Below are 18,927 nucleotides of genomic sequence, written 5' to 3' on the forward strand. Positions count from 1 at the left end.
TAGGGAGCGTTTAACAGTAATGAGGGGTGGTCGTTTGACCACGGACCCATTATGCACACAGGCAATGAGGCAGTGATCGCTGAGATCCTGGTTGAAGACAGCAGAGGTGTATTTAGAGGTTACAGATTTAGGGTTGTACCTGGTAAATTCCGTGATAATGTGTTAGATTGAGGGCATGTAGTTTAGATTGTAGGATGGCCGGGGTGTTAAGCATGTCCCAGTTTAGGTCACCTAACAGTACGAACTCTGAAGATAGATGGGGGCAATCAATTCACATGTTGTGTCCAGGGTACAGCTGGAGGCTGAAGGGGGTCTATAAACAAGCTGCAACGGTGAGAGACTTGTTTCTGGAAAGGTGGATTTTTTAAAGTAGAACAATAATTTTGGGGGCACAGACCTGGATAGTATGAGTACAGGCTATCTCTGCAGTAGATTGCAACTGCATCCCCTTTGGCAGTTCTATCTTGTCGGGAAATGTTGCAAGTTCAAATCCCCGAGCTGACAAGGTACAAAATCTGTCGTTCTGCCCCTGAACAGGCAGTTAACTCACTGTTCCTAGGTCGTCATTGAAAATAAGAATTTGTCTTAACTGACTTGCCTAGTAAAAAACTAGGTCTAATGTCACACGTGATTTTCAAGTCGGAGCTTTAGAAAGATGCCTGAGTTTCCGATTTTGAATTCGGAGTGACCGTTAAACGATTTTTACCAGTGAAGTTTGTTTATTTTCCGAGTTCCCAGTTGTCCTAAACGCGGCATACCTCTCCCAAGACTCACGGAGGCGCTAATTATTTTTCTATGTCACTCACGCATGGAAGTGACGCACACATTTGTATGTGAACAACGGCTGATGGGGACATTTTGAAATAAGTAGCTTGCTGGTATCCGTTAGTGGACCAAGGTTCACTTTACAAGCCACATTTACTTTATTAGTTGTATGTCTCGCATGCGTGATACGTTCAAATTAATGAAGATGTCACAGAAGTCGGCCACTGAAGAAACAAGCGTATAACGTAATACACAAGTAAGTTGCTAGTTTAGCTAGCAAATTAGCTACGCCGTCAGTGCGAACTGGCTGGCTAGCTGCTGGGCTGGGTTAAAATGAAATCGTCGTTAGCATACGTCGCTTCCATTTTAGGTAGCTAACTAGCTGCCTATCGAGTTCTTGCTAGCGGTATCACAAATGCATGGGTGGTGGACTATGTTTAGAAATCCCCCTAGCAACTCCAACTCGTTTTATGGGAAACTTGCTTAGTAAACTAGCTAACGTCGTTAGTCATAGCTCGATAGCCAACGATGCCCTCACCATAGATTGCATAAATAATTTCCCTGTTAGCTAGCTACCTAGCCAGACGGGTAAGCTACCATCAAGCTAGATAGCTAACACCAGTAAAGGATGAAGGAAGCCAGCTTCCGCGATACTGGTTTATGTTTAGCGTAGTTGACGTTAGCTTCATATGTTTTGCTTGCCAGCAAGTTGATAGTGGCGTTTAATTGTTTGTTAGTTATGTTGTCGAGCTAGCAATCCAGGTAGCTACGTAGGTCAACATTTCGTTTTTTTGTGTTAAAACGGTCAGTGATGTTATTCATACTTGATAGATGAGGCTCTGTCTAAGCTTGCTCTTTTCCTGGGCTACCGGAAGGTGTGGCGCAAAGAACCCCGGACTTGAGTTTCGTTGTTGCGCACACAGTGGTGTTATGACACCATTTATATATAGCCACATAACTACTGTTATAATGCTGCGTTCATAACAACTGGGGTACTCGGAAATATCCGACTTCACTGCATTGAAATTAACTGGGAATTCGGACAAAAAACAGCTCCAACTGGGAACCTTTTGAACGGTCATCCAACTCGGAATTCCAAGTCGTAAACTCTGGCATTTTTCTAGAGCTCCGACCTGAATATCTCTGACATCATGATAAGACTGTTTCCCCCCAAGTTCCCAGTTTTCTTGAAAGCACCATAGCACAACAGGGTAATATATTCAACGACAGTCTACCAGCTGGGCCACATCTATCTTAAGTTTAGGTGTATTTTGGTGGAATGCTGTGAATATGAGCAATGAAGAGTTCATTATACAGTTTGAAAGAAGAGGCTCACTATTTGTAGGTGTCTTCTCCCTACAGGTATGTGACCAACATTCCACACAATGGTAACATATGTTTGGAACCAGCTGATATTTGTAAGCTGACCACATGTGGGGGTTCAAAGCTAACCCAGTAGAATAGATGTTGCCAGCATCTAGGTGATAACCTTCCTTATGTGAGAATGCGACCAAAACCCCATGTTACCCTTTTGATTCATTATTGGTTTTTGAGCGGCAGATAACCTGGCGGTTAAGAGCTTTCGTCCAGTAAGTCGCTCTGCACAAGAACGTATGCCAAATGACTAAAATGCAAACACACCCCACTACAGCTGTAAATGCAGCCAGATTAATTAGTGCTAAATTGCCTTTTGCTACTGTTGTAGGCTACTGGTACTTCATTGAAACGTTTTCAGTGGTTCCCATCTCCTGTCCTCATCTACCTCAAAAGGTACACATTTTTATTGTTGACCCTGTCAAACATGCCTGATTCAACTTGTCAACTACTCATCAGGCCCTCATTAAGTTGAATCAGGTATGTTTGTTTGGGGCTACAAGTGTGTTGCTGGAGGTACTTGAGGACCAGAGATGGGAAACACTGAGTTACACCTTTCATAAATCGGTCTGTTGTGCTGCCTCATTTTAAAGATCCTGAAAGAGGATGATTAATTTCTAACGTGTTTAGTCTTAAAGATATATCAATATTATAGTGGGTGCAAGAGTAGGTCTTTTTGAACCAAAGTTAAATCTCTGTGATATCATATATTGTTGTTCCAGGTGAGTTTCTGTCCTGGCACACCTGTTTAAAACAGACCACGGGGTCCTACGCTCAACTAGCAGGAAGATGGCAGACACTGAGAAGACAGAGGAGTTTGTCAATGCTGAGATCTTCCCAGAGCGTCCCGTGCAGGGGGGGTCAGCTGCTGCTGTCAGGGGGGCGCAAGAGGAGCCCCTTAAAACAGAGACCACCAGCTCTCCTCCAGGAGAAAAGGAGGGGGACAGCCTCCTGCAGACTGAGGGTGAGCCTAGCCTTCTCTCCATGCCCTGCCTCATGATGGAGCTGAGAAGGAACTCCCCTGAGTCTCCGCACGCCTCCACCGGCAGCGACAAGCCCACCTCGGGCCGTGCCTACGAGAGTGACTCCTCCAACCCCTGCATGCTCTCGCCCTCCTCCAGCGGCCACCTGGCCGACTCGGACACACTCTCCTCTGGTGAGGAGGGATCCGCCTCACGTGCGACAGTGGAGGGGGGCTCCACAGAGCCCGGGGCCGACACCAGACTTGCAGCAGGGGGTCAAACATCTGCATCAAGTGGGCGAAAGTCCCGTCGTTCACGTTCTGAAAGCGAGATGTCAACCAACACAATGGCAGCCAAGAAAAACCGCTGCCAGCCCGCTGTGGTGGTAGGAGCAGGCGTCGAGAAGCAGACCAACGGCCGGCTGGCTAAAGTCAAAGGTCACCGGAGCCAAAAGCACAAGGAGCGTATTCGGCTGCTTAGGCAGAAGCGCGAGGCGGCGGCAAGGAAGAAATACAACCTGCTGCAGGACAGTAGTACGAGCGACAGCGACCTCACCTGTGACTCCAGCACCAGCTCCTCTGAAGACGACGATGAGACATCAGGCGGCAAGACAATCACCACAGACATCCCAGGTAACAATCACCACAGACATCCCGGGTAGCAATCACCACAGACATCCCGGGTAGCAATCACCACAGGCATCCCGGGTAGCAATCACCACAGGCATCCCGGGTAGCAATCACCACAGGCATCCCGGGTAGCAATCACCACAGGCATCCCGGGTAGCAATCACCACAGGCATCCCGGGTAGCAATCACCACAGGCATCCCGGGTAGCAATCACCACAGGCATCCCGGGTAGCAATCACCACAGGCATCCCGGGTAGCAATCACCACAGGCATCCCGGGTAGCAATCACCACAGGCATCCCGGGTAGCAATCACCACAGGCATCCCGGGTAGCAATCACCACAGGCATCCCGGGTAGCAATCACCACAGGCATCCCGGGTAGCAATCACCACAGGCATCCCGGGTAGCAATCACCACAGGCATCCCGGGTAGCAATCACCACAACTATCTACACACACTACCCCATAATGACAAAGCAAAAGCAGGTTTTTTGAAGTGTTTGTAAATGTATTAAAAAATAATCAAAGACCTTATGTACATAAGTATTCAGACCATTCGCTGTGAGAAGTATACCAAAAAATGTCTGCAGCATTGAAGTTCTCCAACAACAGTGGCCTCCGCCATTCTTAAATGTAAGAAGTTTGAAACCACTAAAAACTCAAAGATCAGGCCAAGCTGAACAATCGGGGGAGAAGGGCTTTGGTCAGGGAGGTGATGAAGAATCCGATGGTCACTGACAGAGCTTGAGTCCCTCTGTGGGTGTGGGTGAACCTTCCAGAAGGACAACCACCTCTGCAGCACTCCACCAATTAGGCCTTTATGGTAGAGTGGCCAGACGGAAGCCATGAACAACAAGATTATCTGGTCGGATGAAACCAATATTGAACTCTTTGGTCTGAATGCCAAGCGTCACGTCTGGAGGAAACCTAGCACCATCCCTATGGTGAAGCGTGGTGGCAGCATCATGCTGTGGGATTTTTTTATTTTATTTTTCAGCGGCAGAGACTTGGAGACCAGTCAGGATCGAGGGAAAGATGAACGGCGCAAAATACAGATAAATCCTTGAAGAAAACCTGTTCCAGAGTGCTCAGGACCCCAGACTGGGGCGAAGGTTTTACCTCCCAACGGGACAACAACCCTACACACACAGCCAAGACAACACAGGAGTGGCTTCGGGACAAGTCTCTGAATGTCCTTGAGTGGCCCAACCAGGGCCCGGACTTGAACCAGATCGAACATCTCTAGAGAGACCTGAAAATAGCTGTGCAGCGACGCTCCCTGTCCAACCTGACAGAGCTTGAGAGGATCTGCAGAGAAAAATTGGAGAAATTCCCCAAATACAGGTGTGCCAAGCTTGGTAGCATCATACCCAAGAAGACTCAATGCTATAATCGCTGCCAAAGGTGCTTCAACAAAGCACTGAGTAAAGGGTCTGAATACTTGTGAGATTTCACTTTTTATTCTTAATGCATTTTCAATCATTAAAAAATGTACTCTTTGCTTTGTCATTGTGGGATATTGTGTGTAGATTGAGGGGGGGGGGGGTTAGCAATTTTAATCAATTTTCTAATAAGGCTTTAACATAAGAAAATGTAGAAAAAGTAAAGGGGTCTGACTACTTTCCGGAGACACTGTATCCCATGTTTAATGTATTTGGGTCTTTCTATAAATAATGGGGCCAATGTGTGACGTTGGGATAAACATTTCAAGATAGGTTGAAATAAAAATAAGTTTTATGCAGTTCCACGTGTACTTGGATGAATATGCCATTTGCCCCATAACTCTACATATATACTACAACAGGACTATACATTCTTAAAGCAGGGTTTATACAGACATTGGCAAGTCATATTCAAGGTCTTTCAGAGACGTTTTCAAGCCCTTTTTTGTACTTATCAAGGATCTGTGTTATACAATTGTTTAATTTATATAATTGAACATATCGGGCATAATATAGAACTGTCAAACTAGGCCATTACCACTAAGAATTTGGCATTGATATTAAAATGACATTCTAAAATGTGAGAATACTGTGGACTTGTCTGACTATTATTATAAAAATACTAAATCAAATAAATTAACCTTGATTTAACTAGGCAAATGAAGTGGATGAATGTATGGTTTTTCTCTGTCCTATGTGGCCCGACGCAGGCACACATAATAAAGCCAGGCTGATTTTGTCATTAGTGGCTAAAAACCCAGTTCCTTTAATAATGGAAGGATTTGTATGGAAAGCCAAGTTGATGCCAGCATTCGATCTTGTCGTCTTCATAATCACTTTACGTGGTTTTACCGCAACAGAGTAGCGCAACACCCATCAATTGAAGTGGTTGGAAAGAAAAGGAAGTGGCCACATCTCTCACAAAATGGATCCAAAAGGAAATCACACATTATCAGGGAGCTGGAGAACTTAGAAACTGGCTACAATCATTTACAAGGACTTTTCAAGCACCAATTTCTAGATGTCAGATTTTTCAAGGTAGGCATATTCTAGTACTTGAATATCTGTTCTTCAAGTTTAGGTAGGCTGCTTCAAGTGCATTTTATTGCTTAAAATTGCAGGTGTATCATGGAAACTAACATGTATTTGTCATGTTATTTCATTACCAGATCATATTGTAAAGATGCCTATTAGGCCTTATCATTTGTCATTATATCCAGAATAATGAACAGAGTTGGCTGTTGCACAATTGTCTATCCTACGCAATTGCAAACAGTAGACTCGTCCAATCCAAGGCGCAAAAACATACTCATTACTCTGACGCCTTCTGTTAAATCTAATGAGACCCTTCTCTAACTCTAGCAGACAACAGATTATCAACATCAATTCTCCATGGATATTAGATCCAATGTAGATCCAGGCACAACGGTCTTCACCAGCATAAGGCATGAGACCCTAAATATTTTGGGCATTTCTTTTGCGGACACCTTTTTCCAGCACCTGCGCTGTTTCATCACATGTGCTTTCACAACAGCTGTTCATCATTCAGAAAATTCCTTCCTGAATCAGATGTGTGAAAATATCACAGTATAATTAAACAGCTGGACACCAAATACGCATCCAACATGTATTATGCATAATTATTGAAGAACCACGTTAATGACTCAAGCTTTAGATTTTCAGTATCAAGGTAAGGTGACTCCTTTCTGTTAGAAGCATTTGATTCTGCAATCACATACATTTTTGGGAGATTTGTGTGCCCATAAACTGTTTTCACCACATTACACAAGGAGACACAACATTTTTAAGTAGTTGCATTGCAGTTCTGGAACTCGAAACAGAACAACTACAGGGTTCAATGTCTAATTGAACTAATTCATGAAAAATATGATATTAGGACATCTTACACTGCCACAAATGCAAGGACAGAAAAATTTATGTTTTGTCACATGATTTTTGGACATCTGTCAAGATGCCAATCATGACAAGGGGATAAACAGGTTTTAAATCAACTCGTGAATTTTATGTTATATGGCTACTGTATTTTCCCCCCTTAATGTAATGCCATGAAAAAAATGTCTTATCAATTACTTAACAGCTGTAACAAGTTTTCCACAATAGGAAATCCTGGTACCCTAGTCTATAGAAAGACCCATGTACTACAGGGATTCCAAGTAACCCACATTTAGTGCACCGTAAGGTAATAATCACAATTTACTACAGACATCACAGGTAATTTTGACAATTTCTCGTAAACAGTTGCAACAGACATCTCACATGAATCATTTCACATACGTTTACCAGAGATGTCGAGTAACCATAGCATCCCCGGCCAATGCAAACACACTGACGCTTCTGTTTATGAATGTTTGCTAATCTTCAATGGCTTCTAGCACAGGCATCACTGAATGTTAATTGTTTTAATAACTGTTCATTTGTCTCCATTCACCATGCATTTTGAAGGTTACAACCCATTACGTCTTCACATAATCTACCCGTAGGAAGTGTTCTTTTTAAACTCTGTCATTGTTTGCATGTTGTGTGGAATGTAGATACCATTTACTGAGTGTTACAATTGGGTCATTGTTTTATTTCTACTTTTCCAGTCTGTACTGCCATAGCGAGCGGTTTTTACAACAGTATATGACCTCACTGTGTGGTAGTAACCTTGTGATAAACATACAGGAGTATCTCAAAGCTGTGACATAAACATAGTAGTAAATCTGTGATTCACATCGAAGGCTCCACTGTCCATTGTAATGTGATTGACTTCTTCCTGTCCTTGGTCAAAATAGAGATTGCGGGTTAATGGAATGAGATGTCTCCATCCCCAGAGCCTTCCATTAATTCACCATACCTTTGCCACGTAGCACCTTATCGTGCTGGTTCGGTTGAGAACTTCTGTTGAATTATTTGAATGTGGCCCTTTGAGATTCCCCTAGGCTCCAGTGCCTGTTTTCAGCGCAGTAGGTCTTGATGTAGTTCTTAGTCAAGGCTCTGGATTACTGTTTAACAGATGCTTCAAGTGTAATAGGCACCTGATTCACCTGCTGTGTTTGGGAATGCGGTGTCCATTTTAGGATGTCCTCATTTTAAAATGCATTAGTTAAGCACAGCATCTTGTCGAAAAAATCAATCATAGGCTAGGATATATTTGACAACACTTAATTAATCTTATCTTGTGTTAATTGTACATTGTTTTATTGGTGGCCCTTGTTTTTGACTTCCTGTGACTTGATTTCCCAATTTTTAATTTGAGGGAAAGATTTGATATACATTAAGGATGTGTTACTCAACTTCAATGAGTACAATTGCTCAAATACAGTAAGACTAGTACTGTAGATCAAATGCAGATCTATATTGCTTTAAACTTGTGACTTTATATTGAGTAATTTCCTCTTTCTAAGACCTGGTATTCCATTGGTATTTCAATGATGTTGCTATCTGGTTTGATAAAGTGAGTTTTGACATTGCATCTTGACATTGGGGTGACAACATTGATATTAGTTTGAGGTAGCGTTGTTGTTCTAATTTAGACTGGGTTAAATCACTGCCATAACATGGAGTTGGTGGTGCATTGCTCTGCCTGCACTCAAGCAGGGATATTTTAGTTTGTAAGATAATTTGTAGCGAACATGGCAATTGTCAGCTGTAACTGACATTTCCCCCTTCACGCTTTCCTTGATTACCACAACTACATAACTTTTCTAGATCTGCGTAGGTAGACATCTTTTATGTGAATTGCATTTTGAAATTGTTGCTAGTTCAAATAAGTCATGTCTAGCTGTACATTTGATGTCCAAGGAGAAATGTCAAAACCATGGTGCTTGGTGCTGTGTCTGTATGGGTTATTTCTTACGCTGTATTTGCGTACAAAGTTAGACAACCACAAAGTTTATCTTATCACAAACTATGCACGGTAAATCTTCAGTACACTTGCTACAATGAGTTACAGCAACTAAATCTTTTAACACCAATTTCTGTCTATAGTGGATCTATAGGACTCCATTTTATCAACCATTACTGCATTCCGTACACAGACCTGACTGCTACAACTGCATGAACGTAGTCCATCAGCATGAAAAAGTCGATCTGCACGTCAACGAAACTTGTCATTTTTCTATTTTTTTAAATAACTATAAATAAAACAAACAGTCCACCAGCGAACATGAAGTGCTACTGTGTTTCTTATGGCTTGGCCTCAATGTCTTTAAAGCTGCGGAGGGATCCGGAGTGAGCGCTCAGATGCAGGGCCTGCTGGACGGTGGTGGCTCGTGGGACAGGAACAGCATTGGCAGTGTGCTGGAGGAGGCCATGACTCGCTTCGCTGTGATGCAGCGGCAGACAGAAGAGCGCTTCCGAGTCTGGATGGAGAAGCTGACGCGCCTCGACTCGGACGACAGCGTCGACTCGTCCATCCACTCAAGCGACGCCCCCGGGCGGCACCATCGGCACCGCCACAGGGCACCGCGTCCGTCCAGCTCCTTCCTGCCCTCCTCGGAGTCGCAGGAGACAATGGCGGCGTACATGTTGGCCCGGGAGAACGCCAACGTCACCATGAGCAGCATGGCCCCCGACCCCCTCAACAACAACATCCTGCCTGATGTAGTGCCTGTGGCTACCCAAAATGGAAATCTGGACGTTCCAGACCCCGGCCTCTTGAACGTTTAGATTCCCTTGTTGGACTTGTGGAGTGGTTTAGTGCTGTATTTTCCAAATGGATAAAGTTTCACTACCATCACACATACGGTGATGGTGGCAAATGTGCTTATCTGATTTCCACTTTTTTGGGGGGGGTTTAATCACCAACTCCAATTTTACTGGAAGTCCCTAATATGTGTGTTATTACATAATTAACATGGTAAGCATGGCCTTGACTGTGACACTCAAGTCCTCTGAGCTTTGTGGCTCATGGCAGCTGTGGGTGCTGAATCACTGTGAGATCTAAGTCTTTTGAATGCGTTTTTTAATATCCAATTGGTTCCTGGAGCCAATTTACTTTAACTGCAACTTGTAGGAAAAATTGCATCATTGACACGGACAATGCATATTTTATCGACGACTGTCAAGTCAGGGCTCTCATTGTATTGCTTTCAGTATGCCTATTCCAAGAGTATACATGTTTACCAGCTAACATACTGTGTCAGTTCATACAATAATGTGCGTTACAGAACCCCAGACAGTCACTTGTGCAGGGGGCTGCTTCATGGCATGTGCCTTGTCATACAGAATGCTAGGAATAAGAACGTTGTCATAGTGCCATTTTACTTAAAGCCACATCCGCTGATTTAAATACTTGTCAATGTTTTCACATCCTTTTATTTTAGTGGCATAGCTTTACTAACAGTAAACATTCTAGAGAGCATTACATTCTTAACACAATATATTCTGCCCCAAACGATTCCTTGAAATTGGATGTCCAAATCAGAACATTGTTAAACTTTTTTATATGTAGGTAGAGAAGTTAACTTTTTTAATTTGACCTGAACTTCTGTTGTCGTAGCACTGACTGTGAAAGGTTAGGCCTAATACTATGATGGCAGTGGAGAGACTTTTTTTTTCGTGTGGATATTGTGGGTGTGGGATCTTTTGTGCTGAATAGGAGCTAACACATCAAGAGCTTCATGTCTGTCCATATCCTTAAAATAGTTTCTGCCAATCTGGCCTGTGCTTAAAGCAAATTCTGCCTTTTTTTTATTATTATTTTTTTTGAATAGTAGTTGTATTGATATGACTTATAAAACTGAAACCAGGGTTCTCACTATCACTATATATATATATATATATATATATATATATATAGTTTTGTCTCCAGAAAAGTATAGCGCATGTTAATGATTACTGGTTTCTACATAGGCCTACATAACATACAGGTGACAATGCAGCCTTTTTGAGTCTGAATAACCTTCTCCAGCTACATATAAAAACAAGAATGACTTCAAACACTACCTACACATCCAGGACATAGCTAAAGGAACATAGCTGGAAGCATATTCAATAGGGCCGTGGTCTTTTGGAGGATTGTAATTTGCACATGAAAATGTACTGCATATACAATATAGCTACACCGTTCTCAATTCCACACTGTTTAATCTGCATAAAGTTCTACTGTTTGCATGTGAACTTCCCTTCATGTATATGTCAAATGTCAAAGAATAATTTTTGATTAGCCTTTGTGTGCAAGGTAAACCTTTGCTCGTATGCTCATGAATTGTGGTGAGTGACAACTTCCTTTTGGTTTTATGTTAACAGGACTTGGTCCAGCTCTCGTCTCCTGCCTTCAAATTCGTGATGCACAGTTCATCTGACATATTTAGTTTGCCGCCTTGTCCTGTTTGGATCCCAGTACTGTAAATGGTCTTCCATTTGTTTACCACAGTATTGTATCATGTCAGCAGCTCGCTGAAAAGAGCCTGATTTTTACAAGTGCATCAAATACCTTCATGGTCATTTTCCATTGGGGACCGGTATTAAAATCATATTGTATTTGTCACATGCGCCGAGTACAACAGGTGTAGTAGCCCTTCTAGTGAAATGTTTACTTGCAAGCTCTTTTCCAATGATGCAGAGTTAAATAAAGCTCTACAACACACAAGATTGTTTACCAAAGAGAGAATCTTGGTTTACAGTGAGCTCCAAAAGTATTGGGACAGTGACACTTTTTCTTTTGGGGGGGGGTGCTCTGTATTTGGATTTACATTGATACAATGACTGAGGTTAAATTGTAGACTGTCAGCTATAATTTGTGTATTTTCATCCATATTGGCTGAACTGTCTAGAAATTACAGCACTTTTTTGTCATTAATGTAGACATGTTTAGAAACTTCTTATTTCCAATAAAAGTGACTCCAAAATAACACAATACATTATTTACCATTTCTATTGGGCACAAAGTAATTGAAACCCAAACAATCAGCAAATACATCCAAGTTTGTATTGCCACAAGCTTCATGTAATTGTGTGCTAGAAATATGTGACCAAATACTAAACCTCTGACTACTTTAATACAAGTGAATTGTCCCAATACATTTAGTCCCCCAACTTTAGTGGACCATGTACAAAAAGGTAATGTGATTTTGTAAACGGTTCACCCGATACAGATATATGCCCTCAAATTAAAGCTGACAGTCTGTACTTTAACCTGCATAGGCATCATTTCAAATCCAAAGTGCTGGAGTACAGGAGCCAAAACATGTCACTGTCCCAATACTTTTGGAGCTCCTTTTATCTTCACTAGTTATGAGGAACAGGAGTTGTTCGTAATCCTGCCTTGAAAAGGTTAGCAGTGTGGTTAAAGTTGGGTTTAAAATCAGATTTTTAAGATCAATTTTAGAAATGGGTGTTTGGTCATGACTTTGTGGCTGTATTAGACTTGAGTGCCTGGCATCCACTGGAACACTGGTGCCCATTTTGCTCTTGACTTGACTCCCATACTGCACTGTCTGCTCTCTCAAAGTATGCTGTCTAGATCAGAGTTTCCCCAACCTGGTCCTGGGGCTCCCTCTGGGTGCAGGTTTTTGCCCTAGCACTACACAGCAAGGTGCCTAGGACCGAGGTTGGGAAACCCTGGTCTAGATGACCCTCGGGCATGTGGCTTAGGCTATGTGTAACTGACTTGTCTTACAGGGTAGAACAGAGCAGACACTCAACCAACACATGTCCCCCAATACTCTACCAGGGTTTTTCTACAACATAACTAAGTTAACCCTTTGTTACATTTTATCATATTTTTTTGGAGCAGCTTTTTTGTTTTTGATAACTGGTCAAACTGCTGCTAAATTGTTTACTTGCGTTATTGCATACACATGATAATTAAACGTTTTGAACTGTATAAAGAACATTTAAGTTTTTTAGTTGTTTGTAATGATTGCATCCGTTGGTAGTTTTTTTTGTTTTTTTGTGAATGGCTGTTATTTGAAAAGCATTAAAAATGATACCCAAAATAAATGTATGTAATCTGTTTATGAGTTAATTGCAGAATATATATCAGTAGCTCATGCATAGAACACACAGAATAGGCTATAGTTGCACATCATATGTGCCAATTACACATTTAACTCTGTGCACAGATTATACACATTCTATGAACATCTTCAGTTTGACATCAGTCATCTTGCCATTTTTAATAGGGCTCATAGCCTAGTTGTATTCAAACATTTACAGTTGAGCAAAACAAAGCAGTTATATAGGCATATTTGCTATATGCTAATGCTTTATGGGGGCAATTAGTTAAATTATTACTATTCAACCTAACTTGTTAATTGTCTGGCAACAAATATATTTACAGCTGAAATGTGTTTTTTTTTTCATTCATCATGAATGGCAGGTGACATTTAGCAATCGGGAATATCAATTAAGATATTGGAAGTTGTAGGGTGAGGGTATGTATGTCTCCGATCCACTCAGATACCAAGGCTGAAATCCTATCATGAGCTGCTATACTAGCAATGCAATTATTGTGCTAATGGAGGTAGCTACTTTCTACTGTGAGCACTGAAGTTCGCTAACCTGAGAGACGACGTGGTTTGAATAATGAAGTGTTTTCTGTTTCTACAGACGGGACTCCCGTAGTGTGCCACTATGATATTTCAGACACTGATTCTAACCAGGAGAATTTAAGTGTGACTGCGGAGCGAGTGCGCCGGACCACCGTGATAACACATGAAAGGCTAAAAACACACAGGGACCAGGCTATGGCAGCAAACTCTGGGGCAGTAAGAGTACAGCATCTGTGCTCTCTCTCAGCAGGTCAGTTACAAACCCGGTGTATCACACTGAAAATGTCTACTCTCTCTGGGAAGACTTACTGTATAATCCGCTAACAGTTTGACAGGCGCAAGGAGATTGTTTAACAGGGATAATGTTAGTGCAACCAGTAGCCTAGGTACTAGGAACCAACATCTCAGAGATGAAAACATGGTGGAAGATCAGTTGAATAAAACATATGTTTTGTACTGTGCTCCACGTTTGAAAAGGGGGATCTTAGGAGTTCGAAGCAGAAATGATACAGGCTGTCTACAGTACAGGTGTTTTCCTTTCAGGTGCTGCAAATGTGTTTTTTCTGTTTGCCTTTTATTTCTTGTCTTGCCGTACACGTATTTCATAGAAATTCATTTGGTCAATTGACATAGATGTAAATTTACATAGATATCTGCTGCAATGAAGAGTAAACCAGATATTTGTGTCCATCAAACTTCCAGAAAAGGTGTGGATTGCATCATTTTTCAATGACTTTTGTTTTTGTTAATGTCTGTGTCCGTGAGGTGTACTGCTATTCTACATGTCCCTGTACGTTCTAAAATGTCTTGTGTTACAGGTCACATGGAGGCAGAGCTTGCCCACAGGGAACCCCCTCAGCACAAGGGCCACATCAACATCCCCTCCTCAGACAGTGAGGTAGAAATAGTAGGAGTGCAAGAAAACACAAGGTGAGTTCAGAAAGCATAACTTGGAACACACGTCGAGGACAGATTTACCTGCACTACAACCACTACAAAACTGTAATCCTTATATGGTGTTGTTCTACAACATGTTACTTTAAGAGTTATGGTCATGCAGTCATGTTTTATTGCCGCAACAAAACGGTCAATATAGTTTTACTGTGTAACACCAACACCGTCAACAGCTCATAAAGGCAATGGCTGCTTGGGACTGTCATGGAACTGGTGCACTGCAATGAACAAACTGTTTTCGTTACTAAGTCATCAGTATAATGTTGTTACCCTAATGTTTCTCTAACATTGCTCTAATGTCCTTGTTGTGTTATTGTGCCCTTTCTCTTAACAGATGTGCCCATCCTCGGGGCGGGGTAATTCAGAGCCTGTCCTCTGCCTGGAAGCCCAACTCACTGGAGCAGCTCAACAACAGCACGAGGCAATCCTCCCAGCTCTGGACTACCGTGTCCCCCCAGCCCAACTGGGTGTCCCCTCCGGAGGTAGTGGACCTCACTTTAGACGAGGACACCAGACACAGATACCTACTCTGAGCAACTCGTGCACTGAAGACTTCCTTACTCCCCTCTCCTCCCCCTCCAGCCTCTCCCTACCATGGCATAGGCCCTTCCTGAGTGGTACAGCCACCACCTGTGACTCATGGGTTGCGTCTCAAATGACACCCTATTCCCTATAAAGCGCACTATTCTCTATACCTCAAATGGAGTGAGCTATATAGGGAGTATAGTGTAATTAGAGACGCAGCCTCATTGACTTCCTCTGATGTTATTAACCTACTGTAGAACCTTATATCAAAGCCATTTTAACAAAGATGATTCCCTGATCATGGATTTAAAATACATAATCAAGAGGGCAAGACACTAGTGCAGATTGAACCATACAGAGGTGTTACAGTAAAACACATAGCAATATTCTCCCTGTCCTGGACCTCATTTATCCTGAGGACTGTTGTCCGTACATAGGTAGGCACTGTGTTCTGTCTGTCCGCTAGCTGTAACATAAGACTTGAAGCTGCTGCATGAGGGTAGGGCAGTATCAGTAGCTCAAATCTGCTGCACTACAGACTGGTGTCCTATTCTCCAACTGACTGGATTGGGCTTACAGTCGATACTTAACGGCAGCTGGTACACTGTCTGCAGCATGATACGCCGGCATGTGACGGAGCTTTGGTGGCTTGACCTGACCTGCTCCGTACTCCAGTAGAGATGTCACTTAGGTATATGTAAAGATTTTAACACTGGCTCTACCCTCACTGGTCAAACTACATTGATTATGTTGTTTACCCTATTGTGTTTAAAGAAGGTGTTTAGTTAAAAAAAATATATCTATATAATATATATAATTTGTACTATTGATAATTTTGCTTTCAATAATTGGAGCATATGTGTTTAAGATAGTAACTGAATCAAGTTCTAAGCTAGCTAGATCAACTATTTTTTTTTGTCTTATTCAAGGAAACAAACCACAACACTGGTCTGTTTAGTTCTTATTTCTCCTCTCTGGGTAGCAAGTGGTCAGACACACAGTACTCAGGCAGTTGCTGCAGTCCTCTGGCAGTGCAGGCTATGTACGGTACTATTACTGTAAGACAGGTCCACTGTCTGTTGAGCCAAGCTGTTGCTATGGAGAACAGTCTGATAGTGTCCCAGTTGTCGTTCTGGTAGTCAGTGAATGTATGACCATGCAGGGCTGACTGGTTGCATTTATATGGATTGTGTGTATATCAGTGTGAATGAGATATCTCTCCTCCTAACCTCTCGGGACCCCCTTTTTACAACTGAGGAAATGTATCTTCCATTGAACATTGCAAAGCAAAGGTGGCCTGAATGCCTTGGAATGTGCACTATTTTCTTTCAGAATCATGTATATTCTTTTATCTTAAAGCATGGCAGATTTTTGCTGTCTCTACAAAAAATGATATTTTAATAATAGATGTGAATTTACTACATAGATATTAAGAAGCAAAGTGCAGGTGAGTTTATGTCCATTTGGGGGCTTTATAGAGAGACCTATTTAATGTATGAATGGTTTTGACCCTGATTCCTCAGGACTCCCTGTGGTTCTTGTGTTTATTGTACTCATGCAGTACTGCAGGCCTGGTTAGTTTTTACCAATGGTCCAATATGACACATCAGATCCATTTGAACTGCATGAACCTCCCTGGTCTCCCTCATGAGAGGGTTATATTGAAGCATTTAATTCACTCCTGCTGGTCACAGAAAGGGGAAAAGTCCTACTCGACACCAGGAACTGAACCAAAGTCTAATGGAACATTTGTCAACGAAATACTTAACCTTAGAGACTTGTGATATTTAAGCTTTTGACAACTTATTTTCCTTAGCACCTAAGAAATTATTTTGAGCTCTGAATTTATTCTTGATGAGTTGAGTTCAACTTGAATACATCACTCTCCTCCCAGAGCAAAACGCCGTAGAAATTAGATGAAGACGTCATAATTATATCAACATTTCAGTATCACCTTGACTCTTAACTGGCCAGTTTTCTCCACTGTATGCAGATAGCACTGAAAAATACGCTTTTATTCCAAACCTCTTGCATGCAGCACTTCTAAGCCCATTCTTGTCGTGTAGCTAGCTCTTCATTATGATTTCTGTTAAATGTCAGTAAAGTAAGACATTGCTCATGCCTTTAGGCTTAGTGGATTGCTTTCTGTATGAAACTAGGGCAGCGATGCTCAAGTAGGGTTGCACATACCATTTTTTTTTTGTCAAGTAAAACATTGTTTCAACCCGTTCTCGGTAATTTAACTATTTTATTCTGTTTATTTTTGTTTATTTTACTGTCAGTATTTTTAAATTAACAAGAAATTAGTGTTAATATTTTCTTTTGTCTGCAAGTCCCTGACTTCCTTGAAATTATATGTCTGTAGAACTAAAAGGAAAATTTTTAAAACTAAATAAATGGAGTATTATTTAAGTACTTTGATTGATTTTTTTTACCCAATTGGTTTGCTCCCATATCACGTTCTCTTAACCCAGTTTGACTAGATGATTTGTTTGTTGGGGGAAAATTGATGAATGTCTTATTAGTGACTACCGATATTCATCCTAAAATGCTTGTGTGCTGTCCCATCTCATGCCGTACATGACCGGTGCCTGTGAGGACATTGGCATGGGCTTGTGAGCATGTCAATACCAACTTTGCGCATATGGAAAAGGTGTTAATATATCAATGTGCAACACGTGTGTAGAAGGGTATGCATGATGATGTGTGTGCGTGTCTGTTACCACGAGAAGTTATGGGGTTTGAGGTTCCGCTGATCACTCATTGTTCCTTTCTGGCCTTCGGCCAGGCTGTCTAGACAAATCCCTCTCTCCATGAACAATACAACCCCTCACCCACAAAGGAACAGGGTCAAAGGTAAGGCAAAGAGGCACCGGCTGCTAGGAGGACATGTGGAGAGACCGGAGTTGTGCAATCTGCCTGTCGCAACCTCAACCCTGAAGCCCTTCTGCTCATCCTTAGGGCACCACCACAGCTGTATGCTAATTTCCACGGCTAGTCCTCTTGTCATTGGTGAGCAGAAGAATTGCTAATATTTTACTCGCCTACAAAATAAATTGAATTGTTCTGTGCTGGTATTTTATGCAGCTCTGAAGGAGGTGTTTGCATATTTGAGGAGCCTTTAGTTTGTGCGGTTGAAATCACATCTGTGATTGTAGAGTACACACCTGACCACCAGAGGGCCCTTTCCCAGCAGAAATCACAAAGGAATGTGCATGAAAGTAAGTACCATTGGTAAGGACCAATAAGTAAGTCCTTGAAATGAATGGTAAAATACTAGATTATTCAATGTTGTTTACTGTCTATAAGGTTCTATCACATATTTTCCATGCCATTCAGGAACATGTAAGTTTTCACTTTGTTAGACTATTGAAAGGTACGTGTGTGTGTGTGTACCGCAATCAATTTAAAGCCATACAATATATAACAGGTATGGAAATAGTGTTGAGTTCACTTCTGGTAGCTGCTGCCTGCTGGAGGACTACTGAGAGGTCACTTTGCATAACATCGTAGCCTACACACAGTATTCTACGAATATGTCATGGTTTGACTCAGAAAATTCTGTGTGCAGGTCTACCTTTTTATATATAGATGATAGCTATGTGATGGGGATTTTATTACAATTAGAATTTGGAGATCAGTGTAGTGCTATTTGTGTGTCTGAATATTCATATTTTGTACCAAGAATACACAATCAACCAAACCTCTCATTGGGGAACAATGCATAGGAAGGGTTACCCCTTTTTTGCCGATTTGATCCATATGACCTGTGTGACAAC

General features: G+C 41.9%; 1 protein-coding gene across 4 annotated transcripts; it reads left to right on the forward strand.

The window, feature by feature from the left end:
• The first annotated feature begins 840 nt into the window (after positions 1-840).
• On the forward strand, positions 841-17,563 carry ark2n (arkadia (rnf111) N-terminal like PKA signaling regulator 2n). Of its 4 annotated transcripts, none has more exons than XM_064943168.1 (5): positions 841-1,021; positions 2,862-3,733; positions 13,728-13,919; positions 14,488-14,599; positions 14,958-17,563. In XM_064943168.1, exons 2-5 carry the CDS (start codon positions 2,929-2,931, stop codon positions 15,154-15,156), a joined length of 1,308 nt encoding a protein of 435 aa, XP_064799240.1. In that variant the 5' UTR covers positions 841-1,021; positions 2,862-2,928; the 3' UTR covers positions 15,157-17,563. The 4 variants fall into 4 exon arrangements, with proteins under 4 accessions (XP_064799240.1, XP_064799244.1, XP_064799243.1 ...); XM_064943169.1 differs by lacking the exon at positions 841-1,021 and adding an exon at positions 1,093-2,127; XM_064943172.1 differs by lacking the exon at positions 13,728-13,919.
• The last annotated feature ends 1,364 nt before the right edge of the window (positions 17,564-18,927 follow it).

Source organism: Oncorhynchus masou, chromosome 28 (assembly GCF_036934945.1).
Source record: "Oncorhynchus masou masou isolate Uvic2021 chromosome 28, UVic_Omas_1.1, whole genome shotgun sequence".
NCBI classification, from domain to species: domain Eukaryota; kingdom Metazoa; phylum Chordata; class Actinopteri; order Salmoniformes; family Salmonidae; genus Oncorhynchus; species Oncorhynchus masou.